Here is a 17,369-nt window from a genome sequence, read left to right as displayed (position 1 = left end):
CCACTCACACACGCAACGCCACTCACATACGCAACGCCACTCACACACGCAACGCCACTCACACACGCAACGCCACTCACACACGCCACTCATCCACGCAACGCCACTCATCCACGCAACGCCACTCATCCACGCAACGCCACTCTTCCATTTGCAAAAAGAAAAATGTCTAACTATTCTATTGCGAGACCTATTGCATTTCCAATGCTTGTTTGGTCTGTGTTTTTATTTTTGTAGTTCGCCCGTGCTGCCCTACCACTTTGCATTCCAAGCACCCGCCACTGATGGATGCTGAATTAAAGTACATTTTATGTATTTTTCTTAAAAGGAATGACACTGCTTGCTCATATTACCTATTGTGAATAATACATGTGCTTCCTGGATAGATGTTCTACCCTACACCACCCTCAATGAGGGGCGGGGGGCTGAGTATTCCGGTGTTCAATTCTTATACCACCACTTACACAATCTCAATATTGTTCAGATGACCTGTTAAACAACGGAGAAAAAGTGATCATTTTTTAAATAATTTCATTTAACTAATCTCAACATGAAGACCAATGTGGCAGATATTTTTAATCCCGATTAATATTCATGTAATGTAATAACTAATGTAGAGCTCTCATAATTTCCATCTTCCATAAATCGGTAACTCATACAGTCCATTTTTTTCTCCAGAATAACAGGAGTTGTCTTCATAAAGTTTTACTTGCATAAAACGGACTGCAAATAATAAAATGCACAAGAGAGACCTGGACTTGCTTTACTATTCCCGAATGGAATCATGAAAATTGAGCCCTCTTTGCTAACGAATCGCATGTAGTGACATCCTACTTTAGAAATGCTCAAAGTTTATTTCTATTTCTGTTTTGGAAGCCTCCCCTACGTTTAGAACTTGCTGCAGGCTACCTCGCAGAAAAGAAACTAAGCTACACGGTTTTTATCCAGCAGCAGGGCGCCCTCTGCTGCCACAAAAAATAAAACAAATTAACACTCTAGTTCTTTACTTACAGCTATGTGGAAGACACAGGCAAGTTCAGGTCAAAATTCGCGCTGAACATCTCTCAGAACCATTTTATTTCATTTTACTTTGAGCGAAAATGTCAAAGCCCTAGGATAATTAGATCCTGCCAACCTGAAATGTTTGGGGCCGTGGGGAGCGGAAATGCCGTCTCAAAATGGCTTCACTGGCGGCAGAGATTTAACCGAAAAGTTATATAATGTCCTGCTTATTTGTTCACAGGGAGAGTGTTCATTACCTGTAGGAACTCGTCTGCGGCCATGTGACAATGGCAGTCGATGAAGTTCATGTCTGGCGTTTAGCTGGGGGAGAGCTGCGTGCCTGACATGGAAAGAGTCATGTAGAATAACTAATTGTGAATAAGATCAGCGTTAGGCAGCGGCCATCTTGGAAAGTGCATGGGTCCTAACATTAACAAGCATTTGCAGTGGAATTGGTCTAGCATTTGCGAGAGTTAGCGCTATTGGCGTTGTAAATTATGTTTTTACCTATGTTTTGTTTTGGAGTGTAGTGGATGTATGTGGTGTGGAGTGGAATTATGTGGGTTGTATTGTAATTGTTAGTTGTGGAATTGTGTGTTGTGTAGTGTATTTGTGTAGTGGAATTATGTGGCATGGACAGTGATGAGAGCTGCAGAGTGAGAGAATAGACATAAGAAGAATGAGAGGGATAGGTAGTTTGTGTCTGAAGTGGTTATTGAACTAGACAGAGGAGCAGAAATAGTGTGTGACAAAGATAGAAAGGAGGGGAGAGCATGTTATAGACGCAAGAAGAGGGAGGTTTTGTGTTCATGGAGAACACCCTAAGAAGAGGAGGAGAGGGTGGGTTTGAGGGGCAGAAACTTTGAAAAGTCACAAGATAGAAACTGAGTTTAAAGACTTACGTTAACCATATGAGAAGGTAGGACTTGGCAAAGAGAGATAAGAGGGACAAGTGGATGGGTCACCTAGAAAGGGGGAGGTGTGAGGTGGACTAGTGCACAGCGATGGGCGGTACAGGAAGGCAGCAGGTGTGAGTGGTTAATATAGAGAGGAGAGAGGTAGTGTGGGGGTTGGATGAGACAGGGCAGTGGTATTGCGAGATGAGTGGGAGAGATGAGAGGGGCAGTAGGCGTGTGGGGTAAGTGAGAAATGTGTTGTATTAGAATTGTTTTTTGTAGAATTGTGTGCTGTGGAATTGTGTGGATAGTAATTACATTGTATTACGTATATTGGAATTATGTACAGTGAGAATGTGTGTTATGGAGTGAATTATGTGGAATGGTATTGTGTGTTGTGTAGTGGCTTGTTGTAGAGTTGATTTATGTAGTGTGAAATTTTGTGGTATGAAATAGAAATATGTTGTGTGTACTGGAGGTATGTGGTGTGATTTGGAATTGGGTTGTGTATTTGAAATCTGTGGTTTGGTGTAGAATTATGTGGTGTGAATTTGAAATGTGTAGAGTTGAATTGTGTTATGCGGAATTGTGTGGCGTATAGTGACATTTTGTTTATTGCTGGTATGTGGCTCAGAGTGCCTTTATGTGGGATGTATTTATTTTGTATTGAGTAGAGTGTAATTATGTGGTACTTAATGGTAACATGTGGAGTGTAATTATGTTGTGTGGTGCAGAATTTTGTGGCCTTGATTGTGGTGTGTGGAATTATGTGACATAGTTTGTAGAGATATTATATGGCATGGTGTGGAGTAGTATTATACTATGTGGAATTGTGTGGCTGAGGACAAGGTGAAAATTAAGAAAAGAGTTGCAGCATGAGAGAATTAAAAAGAAAGTGAGAAAGGAGGAAGTGAAGAAAGGAGAGAAGATATCTGGGATAGAAACAAAGACACATATTGGAAACAAGCATTTACAATGCAACGGTTTCGCCTTTGCAAAAGTTAGAGCTATTGGCATTGTAAATGACAAACGTTTTATTTGTGTGTTGTTTTTGAAAATCGATAAATAAATGGCATTGTCATTTACAATGCCAATAGCTAAATCTCTCGCAAATGCGTGACCTATTGCATTTGCACCCACACACACACAGAACCACACACACCCACACACACAGAGTGAAAGCACATTGAAGCCCACGTGCCTAGAGATGGGGTTCTCTCTGTAAGCCGGTAATAGTTAAATGGATTCTGAGGCACTAAAGGTGTTTCTCACATCAATGCTGCTATACCATGGTAAAAAAAACAAAAACTGAACATTATCCTTTTAACTTCAGTAATACATTTAACAGGTGTTTATTACAACTGTGCGCGCACACAAAAGTCTCCGCTCCTCCCCACCCCTCCCCGTGCTTCATTAAGATTCCTCACCCGGAGCGCTCCTTCTCTAATTAACAGAAATTGTAGTGCAAGGATTAGGTGGAGGCGTGGGTGTCCACTGAACAGCCCTCTTTATTGTGGAAACGGACACTCAGGGGGCGCGAGGAAAGCGGGACCCCAAACTGTGCTTTCACTTTCGGTTTAACCGCCTCTCCAGTTACACGCCCCGATGCGAGGGGGCTGCCCACGCCACTTTTAGCTCAAATTAACGGTTCAGGTCTGGGTCTTAACGTCCGCTCTACCGCCTTATAATATATTGTTCTTTCATCTCACCTTAAAGATAATTACTATTTATATATCACGCATAACGAGCCAAGACGTGGACCCGATGCGCGAGCATATTTTTAAAAACAAATTCTTTAATGTCATCGCTACAACATTTTATTTGGTTAATTAAATAATCCTACATGTCGGTATACTCGCAGCACCATTTATGATAAAGGGAGTTATGTTATGTCGGTGGCTTTTCACTTCATGCTGATGTTTACTGCACGTGGAGGGCTCGCATTCTGCACGATCGTGCATAAAACCCCGGCGTCTGCCTCAGCGAAGTGCTGGGGGCAGGCTCGGGGCGCACAGCACTCTCCGGGGCTCTTGCACGTTTCACGAATCACGGCTCCGACCGGAATCAAGCCTTCTACATCCTTGTGCCACTCGTGTCCCGATAATACACACATGTTTAAAGGGTAATATAGGAACATGTACTGGAACAAACATTCAGCGGTAAAATTAGCTGGACGGGAGGGTTAATTCATGGCCAACATGTAATTGTGGAGAGCGTGCACGTGTGATTAATTCACGGGCTTGCCTGTTAACACACTCACGCATCCTGGAGATGGCCTCCTCCACGGCGGCCTGCAGCCGGGCGGCGGTCTCTGGGCTCAGCCGGGCGCTCTCAGCCGGGACGTACCGGGCGCGGATGCATATAGGGAGCAGTGAGTCCGGGCTGCTTGCCCGCCGTCCCCTGGGCGGGGGCAGCGCAGGAGGGGGTTCAAGGGTTGGGGCTCGGAGCACGGGGACTGCAGACTGAACGTCGTCATGTATGCAGCGAGCCCTACAGGGATGCCCAGCGAGAACAAGGGAACATGCCAGCAGGACTAACCAACCGGGCCGAGGCGTCACCATGGTACAATTGACAACAAGCATTCTTGACCACTTAGCCCATCTGTCGCTTTCATCCCCACATTTACAACTTCCCCTCGCACTCCAACACCATTACATCTCCGCCTTGATCTCGCGCCTGCACCCTGACCCCCTTAATCTGTCCCAATACTCTCACACTCTGACCTCTAACCCTGCATAGTAATTCAGGCGCCTGTGTCCCTGTGCGGAGACCTCGCTACACTTCCAGCCCTGCTTGTACTCCCTTGCTCTCGGCCCCCTGATCAGTACTTTCTTTCACCCCTCTAACCTTCCGCCCCTGAGTTCACCCTTGCCATGTGCTGTGATCCTTTCACCTTTGCCCTTGACCCGTGCGCTCGACACTGTTCAGTCCTGCACTCCATCTTGCCTGCTAGTCCTCCTCCTCCTGTCTCACGTATGAGTTTGGTCTCGTATGTTGCACTTCTCCGCCCAGCACCTTGCGGATTCCTCCGCCCCTGTCATTCCTCTAACCCCACCTGGCAGTCCCTCCCCGCTGAGTCTGTGTCCCTCTCTCCCGTTGTCCCGTACTCCCTCCCTCCTTGTGGTTGGCACCTCGGCCCTGCCTATCTCTCCATGGCAGGCTCGCCTGTTCTTTGGTGTCTCTCAGTCTCTCCCCGGCAGTCTCCCCTCTGGCAGCCTCTCTCTCCCTGAGCTCTCCTGGTCTCGGGTCAGCGGGCTGCCTCCCACCTCCTGGAGACATCTCTGGACCCACGGCACAGAGGCAGGCGGCGTGAAGGGCCAGGTAGTTAATAATCAAAGGAGTGGGGCCCTGGTGGGCCTGCGTCCACCCCCCTCAGAGCGATCCTTAGCCAAGCAGGAAGTGGGGGTCCATGCTAATCACACCTTTCAACAAGACGAGCGGGAACAGGTGCAGCTGAGCCGAAGGCTCTGAGCAAGCTTCAAAACCGAGTTAAAACTCTTTAAAGAGCGCATTTATAAAACATGCATCCAAGCTTCTTCTACACATTGCGGCAATACAAATAAAAATTAACACGGCAATCCAAGCATATGACAGTTATAATAAACGTATACAAACTGTTTCCAGGGCACGATCTGAAAGAACGACTCGCACACAAACTCGGTCTAAAAAAAAAAAAACAAGGTTATTTTGGGATTCGGGGGCGGGATTCGGGGGCGTGTTTGCGTGTTTTTCGTGCTCTCCCCTTCCCATTGGCTGGAAGGTAAAATTCCAGCCAATGGGAAGAGGAGAGGACAGGACTTAAAAAAAGACACGGAAACGCCCCCGAATCGCGTTTTCACGGGGAAAGCGTGATTGACAGCCAATCTCTTCCAATGGCTAGCCTCCATTTAAGGAGCTAGCCAATGGAAGACAGAGGCGGGACCAAAGCCCCATATGTAGGATCATAAGATTTCGCCCTGGGCTACGGCCAGGGCGAAACCTAAAAAGACAGCAAGAAGGAGAGAATGAAAGGGGCAACTGCAAGATAGTAAGTAATGACTGATCAACTGTTGGAGTGGCAGTAATATTGGGCAGCAATATTGGAGGAAAAAGAAGGCCTAGGGTAATCTGATTTTAACTTAGTACTCGCTTGCTTGCCCAGGGGAAGATGCAGTTTAAAGGATATACAGGAGGCGGGAAACCATGCTGTTGAATTTGGATGGCGAATGAGGGTTGGCTCAAACATGCGAGTGCCCTCCAGAGTCAAAACCGTTTGGGCCAGAAAAGAATTAGACGAGGAAGGAAGAAGTTTGGTCTTTTTCAGAGTGGTAGGAGAATAAGGATCATTGAACCACAAATTATCAGTATTGTCATCTGGCTCCCCATTGTCATCATCAGTATCCAATATATTGAAAATCACTTTTTGCTGGGAAGCGTCTTGAACATTCTTAGATTTACTTTTGCACTTTACAATGGAGGGGAATACAAAGGAGGTGTTCCCCTCCTTTGTAGGAGGCCTGGAGAAACAACGTCCTCAGTCCGGTGTGAGGAACCTCCACTGTTCAAAAGTGCAACTTCAGGATTGGGAGATGGATGCTTGTCTCTTTTTTACAGATAAAGACAGTGTTTTGTGATTTCTGCTTTCCCTCGCAGAATGGGCCACCGCAGTCTTTGACATCATGCTCATTACAGAGTTCAATATTTTTTGACATCTTTTCCATAGAGGTTGCAACTGCCTGTTCAACTGAGGAATGAATTAAGCCTTTTAAATCATTTTCAAATGCTTTCCCATCATCACTGTAGTTATTCAGTAAAGGAGAGCTGTCTAATTCCATAATGTGTCCAAGAAGCAACAAAGTTCAGACAGAAAAAGGGTTCATCTGAAAGAAATTCATGGGTGGTGGAGAGAAGAGCCCAAAACACTCCCCCGGGCATGTACACGCTGGGAAAGGCAGCAACAGAACTGAGGGTCAGTGAGCCTGAAAGTCTCTCCCCTCTAGTGACGCCACAAGTGAACCTGAGGAATAAATAAAAGCTGAAGAGGAGGGCCCAGGAAAATCTCTGTTGCCGCACTGAAACTGCCAGGGAACCTGTGACGGTAATGCCACACATGGCACCCTATCTTTAATATCGCTCCAGAGATTATATTGCATTTGATCGTAAATGTTTTACAAGGAATTCTGTTTGTAAATCTTATCTTTACCCTGTTAGGAATCACCAGATTTTACCAAACTTATGATGCAGTTTAATCTGAATTTTACCATTTTCTTCAATACCACTACAAAAATCCAACAGATCATCCGCTGTCAGAGCTGACTCCTGGGGCGGAAATACGGGAACTCTCTTGAGAACGACAAAGGGACAGAAATGCAACTGTTGGGAAATCCCACACCGTTTTAAGCTTGTATTTGCCAACATTGCAACATCTTACCACCCTGACTGTACTTCTAAACTTACATTTACAAAGGGCTAGTGTGGCCAACAACCCCAAACAACCCTTGTAAGAAATTGGCTTGTTGGTTGACTGGGGTGTGAAGCCTGGAGAAGCAACAACCACAATCCTTGTCAGGATGAGGAACAAGCCAACCCTAAGTAAACCTATGCTCAACCCTACATGCCATTTGTAAGATTTTTGTGAAAATAGTGCCAAAAGCACAACACCCCAACTCTGGATACCTGGTCGTACTGAACCAGGACAAAGTCACAAATTCAGGCCAACTGCCATGGAACTCGGACTGGCTATAGGGACCCAGTAAGGCCTGCTGCACAAAGTACTTTAAACCCTGGTGCGCAGAATTTGCGGGGATCCGTGTTAAACATGCACCATACAGAAGAAGAGGTGCATTAGTTCCGAGATCAGGTGTGGCTCACTGGTTAGAGGCGGCAGACCTGTAAGCAGAGAACGGCCCTGGACCAGGGTTCAATTCCCGACGCGGCAGGGTCTTGGACCAGGGTCAACGGACTCGATAATTCTCGCCTCAGTGCCTATTCTAACCAGGGAACACACTCGGTAACTCTGGGCATTAAGCTTGCCTCATCTCTACAACGGCCCCCCACAGACGCCGGGGATGCCTGGTTTCACCCTGGAGATACCCAGAAAGGGACCATCTCACAGGGAAAAACAAGACGGGTTCCCCAGCGGTCTACAGCGCCAGGACACTCGGGTAGAGTAACAGTGCGCTTTACAAGTATCCCACATTTAACAGATCAGGTGAGGCTGTGGTGCGACGTCTTGTCTCGTTATAGAAGATCCCATCAACGAGGATTTGAAATGCAAAGTCTGCGTCAAGGATGCGTTGTGCAGTCGAGGTGATGCGTCAGTCCAGAGGGGCTGCAAGGCTTTGGAGTGGAGTCCGTCATCGAGGCTGCCATCAATGAGTGATGCGAGGGCCTGCGCTGAGGGTGCATCACACATCGGCGGTTCCGATGGGCTGTAATGCGATGTGGATGTTGGTGATATGTCCAATCCACACAGCAGTGGTTCTGCTTGGGTTTGCGCAACAGAAGAGATGCGTCGGTTTTGCTAGTTTACAGAGGCTGGCAAAACACCTTAGGCCCACTTCCAAGAGTCCAGGACAGGGCTGACATAACTTGGCAGGGTAGACTCGCGGATGGTCTAGGTGCAAGGAAGGTTGTTGGAAGCCTGTTATGTCCCTGAGGCTTCAGATCAGGAGGCCAGACAACTAGATCTTGGAGTCACTGTGGGGTTATGGGTTCAAGAGATGCAGATCCAGCCATTCTCACCCAGGCAACAGGGCAGTGGGTCAGCACAAACTGGCAGCTGTCTTTCAGAGCACAGTCCAGCAAAGTGGCAGTCCTTTCAGCCACAGCAGTTCTTCCTGGCAGAGTATCCACAGGTCTAGAAGTGTACTGAAATGGTGGTGTCTGAGGTCCAGTATTTATACCCAGTTGTGCCTTTGAAGTGGGGAGAAGCTTCTAGAGGCAGACATTTGAAGTGCACAGGTTCCCTGCCTTCCCAACCCTGTCTCCAGACTAACTACAGGGGGTATGCTGCCCTTTGTGTGGAAGCAGGACACAGCAAATTCAAGTTTAACTGGTGGGTGGCGTCCATCTTCACCCTATCATCCTACTAGATATGGCCCAACCAATCACACCTAAGCTTCCAATTGTGTGTGGCTGTCTAGGAGGAATACATAAAGCTCAACTGGCAACTACACCTAGTCATGTGATCCAGAGACAGGCTGCAGGCACCAAATGGCTAAGGCAAGAAAATGCCAACTTTCTAAAAGTGTGACAAGGTAATGGGCAACCCAAACAACCCTGTGGGCTTGGGTAATAAAGTAAAAAGGTAAAGGCGCCTACAAGGGATTCATTTAAAAATTGTTATTCAAAATTACTCTATCTTAGTTGGAGTGCCATCTAATAAACACCATCAGAGACAAAACAAAAAAAGCTTTTTGGGGGAATAGATTCACAAAAAACATTAGAGAAAAACAATTACTGCAGACGGGTGTATCAAAAAAGATAATTTTACATTATATAAACAATGGAATGGGGTAGAGAAATCACAATAATCAAAACAAAGGACACATTGACAACAGAAAACATACATGCTAAACATACAAAAACATTCTGATTCTAAATGTATAAAAACCCATCTTCATTGGGTCTAACCAGTGGGTGTGACCTACACATAAGGTTCAGTCCGTAAATGTTATCAATTAACAATGACTAGACAAGGAAGAAGAATGGGTTCAGTGTCGACGTTTCGGTCTCTATTTGTGTTAAATCAGTGAGACCATCTTCAGGGCAGAAGTCAATTGTTTGCAATTTCTTAACCCTTAATGAAATAACTGAGAAGACTTAAAAGTCTAAGCAGATAAATCTTCAGTTCACAGAGTCGATCAAACAATATGAATCAAATAACTTCCAAATAAAAAGAGAAAGGAAACAAAATTTTAGTAAAACTAATTTGTCTAGACTGAGCTCCACGACCGTACTTTGTTGCTGCGGTGTTCTTCTAAATAATGTTGTTTCCCTGCTCTTTGATGGTGATTATTAGATGCCACTCCAACTAAGATAGAGTGATTTTGAATAACCATTGTTAAATGAATCCCTTGTAGGCGCCTTTACCTTTTAACTTTCTAAAAGTGGCATTTTCAAAAATTGTAATTTAAAATCCAATTTCACCATAAGTTAGGATTTTTCACTATAATTTAAAAAACACCAAATATAACCTGGTTACCTGTTCCCATTTGGAAATGACACTTAAAAAATTTAATAAGGTAACTTCAATATTATCCAATGGGAGAGGTTGGCTTTGCAGTAGTGAAAAACTAATTTAAGAGTTTTTTCACTACGAGGACGTGTAAAGCTTAAAAGTACATTTCCAACTTTTTAAATACACTGCAACCTGCCCTCTGGGCTGTCCGAGGCCTCCCCTAGGGGGACTTGTATGTATTAAAAAGGATGGTTTAGGCATGGTAAAGGTTTATTTTGCCAGTCCGACATAGCAGTTTAAAACTGCACATAAAGGCTGCAATGGCAGACCTGAGACATGTTTACAGTACTACTTAAGTAGGTGGCACAATCAGTGCTGGAGACCCACTAGTAGCATTTAATTTACAGGCCGTGGGCCCAGGTAGTGACACTTTACTAGGGACTTACAAGTAAATTAAATATACCAATTCCACCATGTTTTAAGGAGAGAGCAGAAGCACTATAGCATTGGTTAGCATTGGTAAAATGCGCTGAGTCCTAAGACCAGCAAAAACAAAGTCATCAAAACAAGAGGCCTAAGGCAAAAAAGTTACGCGGAAAAACACGCCAAGGATGCCAGGTCTAACAACTCTATTATTTCAGGGAACTTAAGAAAAGATTTCGTAACATAAAAAAACATTTTCTACGTAGAGGAAAATTAAAATAGGAAAAATATGCAAATGCAAACTTTCCTTACTCAGTTAGAGTGCCTGTCCAACAGCAATTTTCACACACTGGGTTGGGAAAGCAAGGGTACTCCTGGAAATCTTCAAAATAATGTAGATTTAAAGGAAGTACGTGTTGGGCTTCAAGTATTCCAACAATGAGGAAAACTAAACACATTGTAGTTTGAAGGTTAAAACTCTGTGGTGATCCTCAGATTTAAGGATCAGCCCTAAATTCAAAACAATGCTTAGGAAACACAGCAAACATTTTTATAAAATATTCCATCCAACACCTTCGATTCTGAATATAGCGTGCATATCAGATAGCAAATGTCCAATTCCATGAAGCAGCAACTGTCTCACTTCCTCTAAGGAACAACAACTGGTGATAAATTAACTTGGTAGCCAATGGGAAATATTGCTAGGCATTCCATCGAAAACAAACTAGTATAAGACAGGGGTCTGTCAAGTGGTGTTTTACTAAAGAGGCAAACTCATTGTATGTCAACTATATTTTATTTACAGATCTTGCACGAATTGAGATCATATTCGAATATATTTCTGAAGTTTTGGAAAAAGTTTTAATGCATTCTGTGTTGTCACTTCCATAACTTTTTCTACTGGGATTGCTTTAATCTTAGCAATATATTCTGCTGAGATGTAAATATTCTTCGGTTCGTTTCTCACCTGTAAAGAAAAGAAGGTAAAACAAAACATAAGAAAGTAAGTCAGAGTGAAAGCAGCTTCCTATACTTGGATACATTTTATTACAGTTGTGACTAATTCATAAGGCTTTAACCCCATGCGCGCTGCGGGTTTTCCCGCTGTGTGCTGACTTTTTCAAAAAGCCGCGGTTCATGACGAGCTCAGCTCGTCATGAGCGTGGAAGGGGTTAAATAATGCCGTCAATCAATTTTTCACAGATAAGACGGACAAGATCCAAAAAGACACCTGGCGTTCCTAGTCATGCAATATTCCCAAGAGCAACCCCGTCAAGGCACTATTTATGATCATCCTTACAGCTCTAGTAGACAGCCCATCCCTCAGTCCTGACAATCTTGCAAACTACTGACCTACCACAATCCTACCCCTTCTTGGTAAAATAGAAACAGCATCTCCCATATTACTGCAGTACTATATCAATGACCATCACTTCATGAATGATTACTTATGCCACAACCCTTGAAGACATAAACAACGGCCTTCTCAACAATGCCAAAGGTGATCCTTGCCTTTGTGATCTTGCTGACCATGTAATCAACATTCACAACCACCGACAACCAAGACATGAACAACATCTTATAAAAAAGAAAGTATGGCATTTTTGGACATAGTAATACAATGGCTATCCTTCTCTCAGTTCTACTAACGCCAGCTCACACACTTTAAAAACGTAATGTCTACAAGTTACCTCCAGAGTACCCCAGGGATCCAAATCTCTTCCTGTGAATCTCCAAGGTCCTAATTGCCATCCACCAATGCACCAAAGTCACTGAACTGTATTGGAAAATCTTCATAGGTAAGGACATCCACAACATCTGCCTCACCCAAACCCAGATGTTAGCAGCTACCTCAAACAGAACCTGACTAAAACTATAGTAACACTGATTGAGAATGCAATTTGACAAGCTTAGATCGGAGAAAGGCTTACCAGCATAGTGCTGTATGGATCCAAATCACCTGAGACTACCACTCCTTCAAAACAATTTGCAAAGACAACCCAAAATACCATGTTTCAACTAACACTCTATACAGAAATAAAAACGTACATCTGATAATCAGATTTCAAAACCACAGTCCAAACCCTGGTTCTATCTCATCTCAATGTAGGCAATTCCAAGATTTCAGAGGCCTGGCTGAAGGGCGCCCTAAGCCTGTGTAGCTCAGATCATTTCATGTCTGAAAAATCTGATCACTTCACTGCCACTCTAATGAACTTGCATGGACTGCACCGCAAAATCTGTTTTTCTTACTTAAAAATGCCAGGGCAACGCAAGAAATAAAGATATCACCAGACTAGACGTCAACATCTAAGAAAGAAAAGACTGGGAGACAAGCTTTTCAATGCCTGTGTAAAGGATGTGAAAAATCCTCCTCCCACATATCGGGGTTGCGACACCACTTCTGACATTCAGGAAGGAAATAAAGACACATCTCTTGAAGAACACATTGTCAGTTCAAGATAAGTACTTCCAAGCACCTTCGGCCTCCTACACTGACATTTTCCCTTTGTCCACTTTCGGTCCCAGCCCAGCCATGCAGTCTTTAATTGTCCCCCATCGCTCTCAGGTACAGTTTTGTAAAAATCCCTCACTATGAATATACTTTAAAAGTACCAAGAAAGACCCATAGAAAGAACAGACACAACCACACACATTGGCAATGGTCAAAGAAAGGGAAAGTTGGACTTAATAGTGCTTTTCTGCCCGTTGTAGTGCCCGTAACAGTGACATTATGCACATTGAATTAAATATAGCATGGTCTATCTGGAAAGATTAGGGTTCATGTTACTGTTTTGCACATAAAGCTATGAAATACCCTGCAAAACACGCATAAGCTATGTGTGCAAATGATTTCACTAATTATCTGCTTGTAAAAACATACAAACAAGGAGCCTTATATTCACAACTGTTTTGCGGTCGCACAGCCTCTGATTTGCAAAATTAGAGTCTTTGCAATTATAAATAGCTTTTAAGTATGTTCAAAACCCAAATTCTGATTCGGTAACTTGTTAATCGCAAATTGAAATGGGTATGTTTAGGGTGTCCCTTCAAATTTGTAGTTTCTTATGGTATGTATCAATGGTTTGCGACTGCAATTGCGATCGCAAATCACTGATAGGTTACCGACACCTCAAAGGAGGTGGAGACTCATTTGCAAGCATGAAGGTTTCCCCTGGGATCCCCTTCCCTTGGTCAATGTTGTAAACATATTTTTTAGGAGTAGGTAGTGGTCCCTGAGACAACTGCTTACTCGTAAAAAAACTTTTTGAAACGTTGTTTAACGATGCCTGTTTTACTTGAAGGAAAACAGGCTGTGTTAAAAAATACATTGCTTTAATTGAAAGCAATCACAGCCATGGTGGTCTGCTGACCCTATCAGGGCACCATCCCTGTGATGGCAGCAATTAGTGGGCCACAGTTTACAACCTACTTCACACTTATTAATGAGGTAGGTAAAATTGCGACCCCCTATGAATCGGAATTTTGGGAACCAACAAGTTGGAACATATTTCGGTTTTCCAAAAAACAATGCTTTCAGTAAACGTTGGCGCGCAAATTGCAACCACTTTTATCAAATGCATTCTACGAACATAAGGCCCATGGTTCTCCTCCATAGGATCCCTCGTGCATTTTTCTTCTAAATATTGTGTACCTTGCAGAAACTAGACCATTTTTAGATAGAACTCTTCTAACTGCAAGTCAATGTATATAAATATTTATGTATGTATCTATTTATGTATGTTTGCATGTATGTGTTGAAGCACTGGCACTTGTGTACCACAAAAACAGATGGGAAGCAATGCCAGGCTGTGAATTCTTCTAGAGGCTGATTGCGCACATGCGTGTGAGCAAGTTGTTGTAGAGGGAATTAAACTTTTGTACACAGTTGAGTGGTGTACATCTCTTCTCAAGTTCAATTTGCAGAACAGAAAAATGGATTACATTGCATCTTGCATTATGGGAATCATTAAAAATAAATGTATAAATGATCTTACGTAAACGTGAAACACGGTGTCACTCATAATAACTTGTGAGGTCTTGGTACTAAATCTATCAAACTCAAACAGGTTTACAAGTTTGTGCGTGCTCTTTGAACAAATGCATGTCTATCGCACACCAAGGATGCATTGCCTCAAAAACACTAGTATGAAAAGTACAATAAAATGTGAGCTCTACCTGTTTCTCAGGACCGAGTGCTGGAGAGTCCGTTTCCAAGCACATATTTTCCAGAGGCAGCTGCTTAACCAGTTTCTGCTTCTTGAAGAAAACAAAACATCTCTTAATATGTGTTCCACCAGATCACACCTGCATCTTTAAAAACTATTATTTTATGTTTCCGTTTAAGTGACCGTCAAAGGCAATAATGTAGAGGCCACTACTGGATGAGGAGACAGTTCTGTAAAATATACAGCACCACTTTAAGGCGATCCCTGGTTCAATGTGGCAAACTGGAAGAAGTTTACATCAACAAAGAGGTGCACAAATGGTGCATTCGAGTGGAGATATCAGTTGGCGAGACTGATGCAGAGAATTCTCCATGGACCAGATGAACAAGGTACTTTACTTACCTTCGGTAATGCTCTTTCTGTTACTCTATCTGCAGATTCCTCATCTTTTGAATATTCATCAGGCGTCACACTTGAGCCGGAAACTTTTGAGCAGTACCTCTATGAGCCGGTATAGGGAACCATGGGGCTCTGCACTGATTCTGTTCCACTTCAGAAAAGACGTGGTGGGGCCTATGTCGGGCGCCAATCCAGCGTGCTAATGTCAACTGCTTTCAAGACTATCTGTGCCCCCAGAAGCAGAGCCTCATAAGTAAATTGGCTTTGACCAATGTGCAGATTCCTAGACTTGGGTTACCAAAGGTAAGTAAATTGTTCTTCTGATAGAGACTTCTAACCGCAGATTCCTCTCCTCTGGAAAATATACCAGAGCAGTACCTATTAGAAGGTGGTCTATGATTTAGCTCAAAACAACAAGTCCTTTAGGACAGAGCGATATGCCTCCCTCGGCGAACATGGTTGTCCAGACAGTAGCGTTTTAATGAACGTATGGCAGATGACCAGCACAGGAACTCCATGTGCCAATGCAGTGATAGCAGTTTTGTCCCAGGTAGAATGGGGTAACAGTCCTCCGGAAGGCTGCTTCTGGGACAATGCACAATAGATCTTGATGCAGAGTGCGATCCAATGGGAAATGACTCTCTTCTCCATGACCTTGCCTCTTTTCGCTCCAGCGAAACCCACAAAGAGCTGGTAGTCCACCCAGGGATCTTTGGTACGCCTGATGTAAAAACTCAGAGCTCTTTTGGGATCCAGGCGATGGAGTCTCCCCTCCTCTTTAGAGTGGTGAGATGGAGCATAGAGTGATGGTTTGACAGACATGGAATGGAGTCACACATTTTGGTAAGAAGGATGCTTGCGTCCACAGAACCAGTTTGTATGGGAAGAAGGTGGAGTATGGCAGGTTGACACAAAGAGCTTGCAGCTTACTCCCTCCCTGTAAGAAGCTGATGGCGACGAGAAACACCTTCTTGAGGGTGAGGAGCTGCAAGGGACAGCTGTGAAGTGGCTCACAGGGAGCGCATATGAGATAGGAAACAGGTGCTGGAGACCTTTCCAAAAAATGCATCATAACCGGTCATTCAAATAATGTGGTCTGGCAACCTTAAAAGGCAGAAGAAGCCGAAAGGTACCCCTTAACTGTACCCAAAGCAAAGTCTGCCAGGCATGAGAGAAAATGAACAACAGAACATCAGATAGCTTAGCCTGGAGTGGGTCAATCTGGTGTGTGCCCCAATGGTTAGAGTGACAAAGCGGTACAAAAGGGGGTGGTGATGGACGGAGCATCTGGATCAATCAAATACTCACACCCAGTCAACAGATCTGGGTTTAATCCATCCCCGTTCTTTAGCCCACTCTGCCACCCCAGTTCAGACATGGCCATATGCAAATCAGTCTGACCCTGAGCCTCATGGGAACAGTCCAGCCCGAACTGCCTGGACGGGCTGGACTGTTCCCATGAGGCACAGGGTCAGACTGATTTGCATATAGCCATGTCTGAACTGGGGTGGCAGAGTGGGCTAAAGAACGGTGATGGATTAAACCCAGATCTTTTGACTGGGTGTGAGTGTTTGATTGATTCAGATGCTCCGTCCATCACCACCTCCTTTTGTACCGCCAATGGTTAGAGCGGCAGAGTGGAGAAGTGTGGCTCAATGGTTAGAGCGGCAGACCCTGATGCAGAGGTCTAGCCCGGGACCAGGGTTCAATTCCCCGCCTCGGCGGGTCTTGGGCTCAAAAATTCCACGGACCTGATAATTCTCGCCACGGTGCCTATTCCAATCATGGAGTCCCACTCTGCAACTCTGGGCAATAGCTTGCTTAATCTCCACAACGGCCCCCACAACGCTAAGGATGCCTGGCCTCCACCTTGGGGGTGCCCAGGAGTGGACACCTCACAGGGAAAGCCAGTATGGGTTCCACAGCGGTATTCGTACAAGCGCCTTGAGACCCTTGCGGGTGAGTAGTGCGCTATACAAGTATCAATTTACAATTTTTTTACAATTTCACACCACAAATTTGTTGCAATGACAGGAATATACAGTTTTTGTCAGGGGACGCCTTGCTACAAAGACCACCTCTGGAGGAAGGTCAAAGTGTCTATCTGTTGCTGCTCTATCTCTATGCATGAAGGTGGAGATTGCGACGGCCCAGGTGAAGAACTCTGCCCTTTTGTTGTGACAACAGGTTCTCCTGGAGGACAGCCTAACATGAGGACAAATGCTCAAGCCCAGGAGATATAGTTACCATACCCTTCATGCTCACTCCGGGGCCATCAGGATGACTTGGGACTGGTCGTACCTGATCTTCTCGAAACTC

The 17,369-nt window shown here is 44.4% G+C and overlaps 2 protein-coding genes across 3 annotated transcripts in view; both read right to left on the bottom strand.

The window, feature by feature from the left end:
- Positions 1-1,379, bottom strand: part of LOC144763808 (putative deoxyribonuclease tatdn3-A) — a 47,997-nt gene extending 46,618 nt beyond the window's left edge. The window contains exon 1 of the mRNA XM_078649756.1: positions 1,260-1,379. Coding sequence (XP_078505882.1) covers positions 1,260-1,310 — 51 coding nt within the window. The 5' untranslated portion in view covers positions 1,311-1,379. The remainder of the gene's footprint in view (positions 1-1,259) is intronic.
- Positions 1,380-11,259: 9,880 nt separating this feature from the next.
- The window catches only part of TATDN3 (TatD DNase domain containing 3), a 103,018-nt gene continuing 96,908 nt past the window's right edge, over positions 11,260-17,369 (bottom strand). The window contains exons 9-10 of one of the 2 annotated variants that reach the window (XM_078649754.1): positions 14,662-14,742; positions 11,260-11,449 (exon numbers count right to left, since the gene is read on the bottom strand). In XM_078649754.1, coding sequence (XP_078505880.1) covers positions 11,306-11,449; positions 14,662-14,742 — 225 coding nt within the window. In that variant the 3' untranslated portion in view covers positions 11,260-11,305. The remainder of the gene's footprint in view (positions 11,450-14,661; positions 14,743-17,369) is intronic. The other variant, XM_078649755.1, reaches the window with a different exon arrangement.

The sequence above is a fragment of the Lissotriton helveticus genome, chromosome 6 (genome assembly GCF_964261635.1).
Source record: "Lissotriton helveticus chromosome 6, aLisHel1.1, whole genome shotgun sequence".
Classification (NCBI taxonomy): domain Eukaryota; kingdom Metazoa; phylum Chordata; class Amphibia; order Caudata; family Salamandridae; genus Lissotriton; species Lissotriton helveticus.
This window is presented reverse-complemented; position numbering and strand designations above follow the sequence as displayed.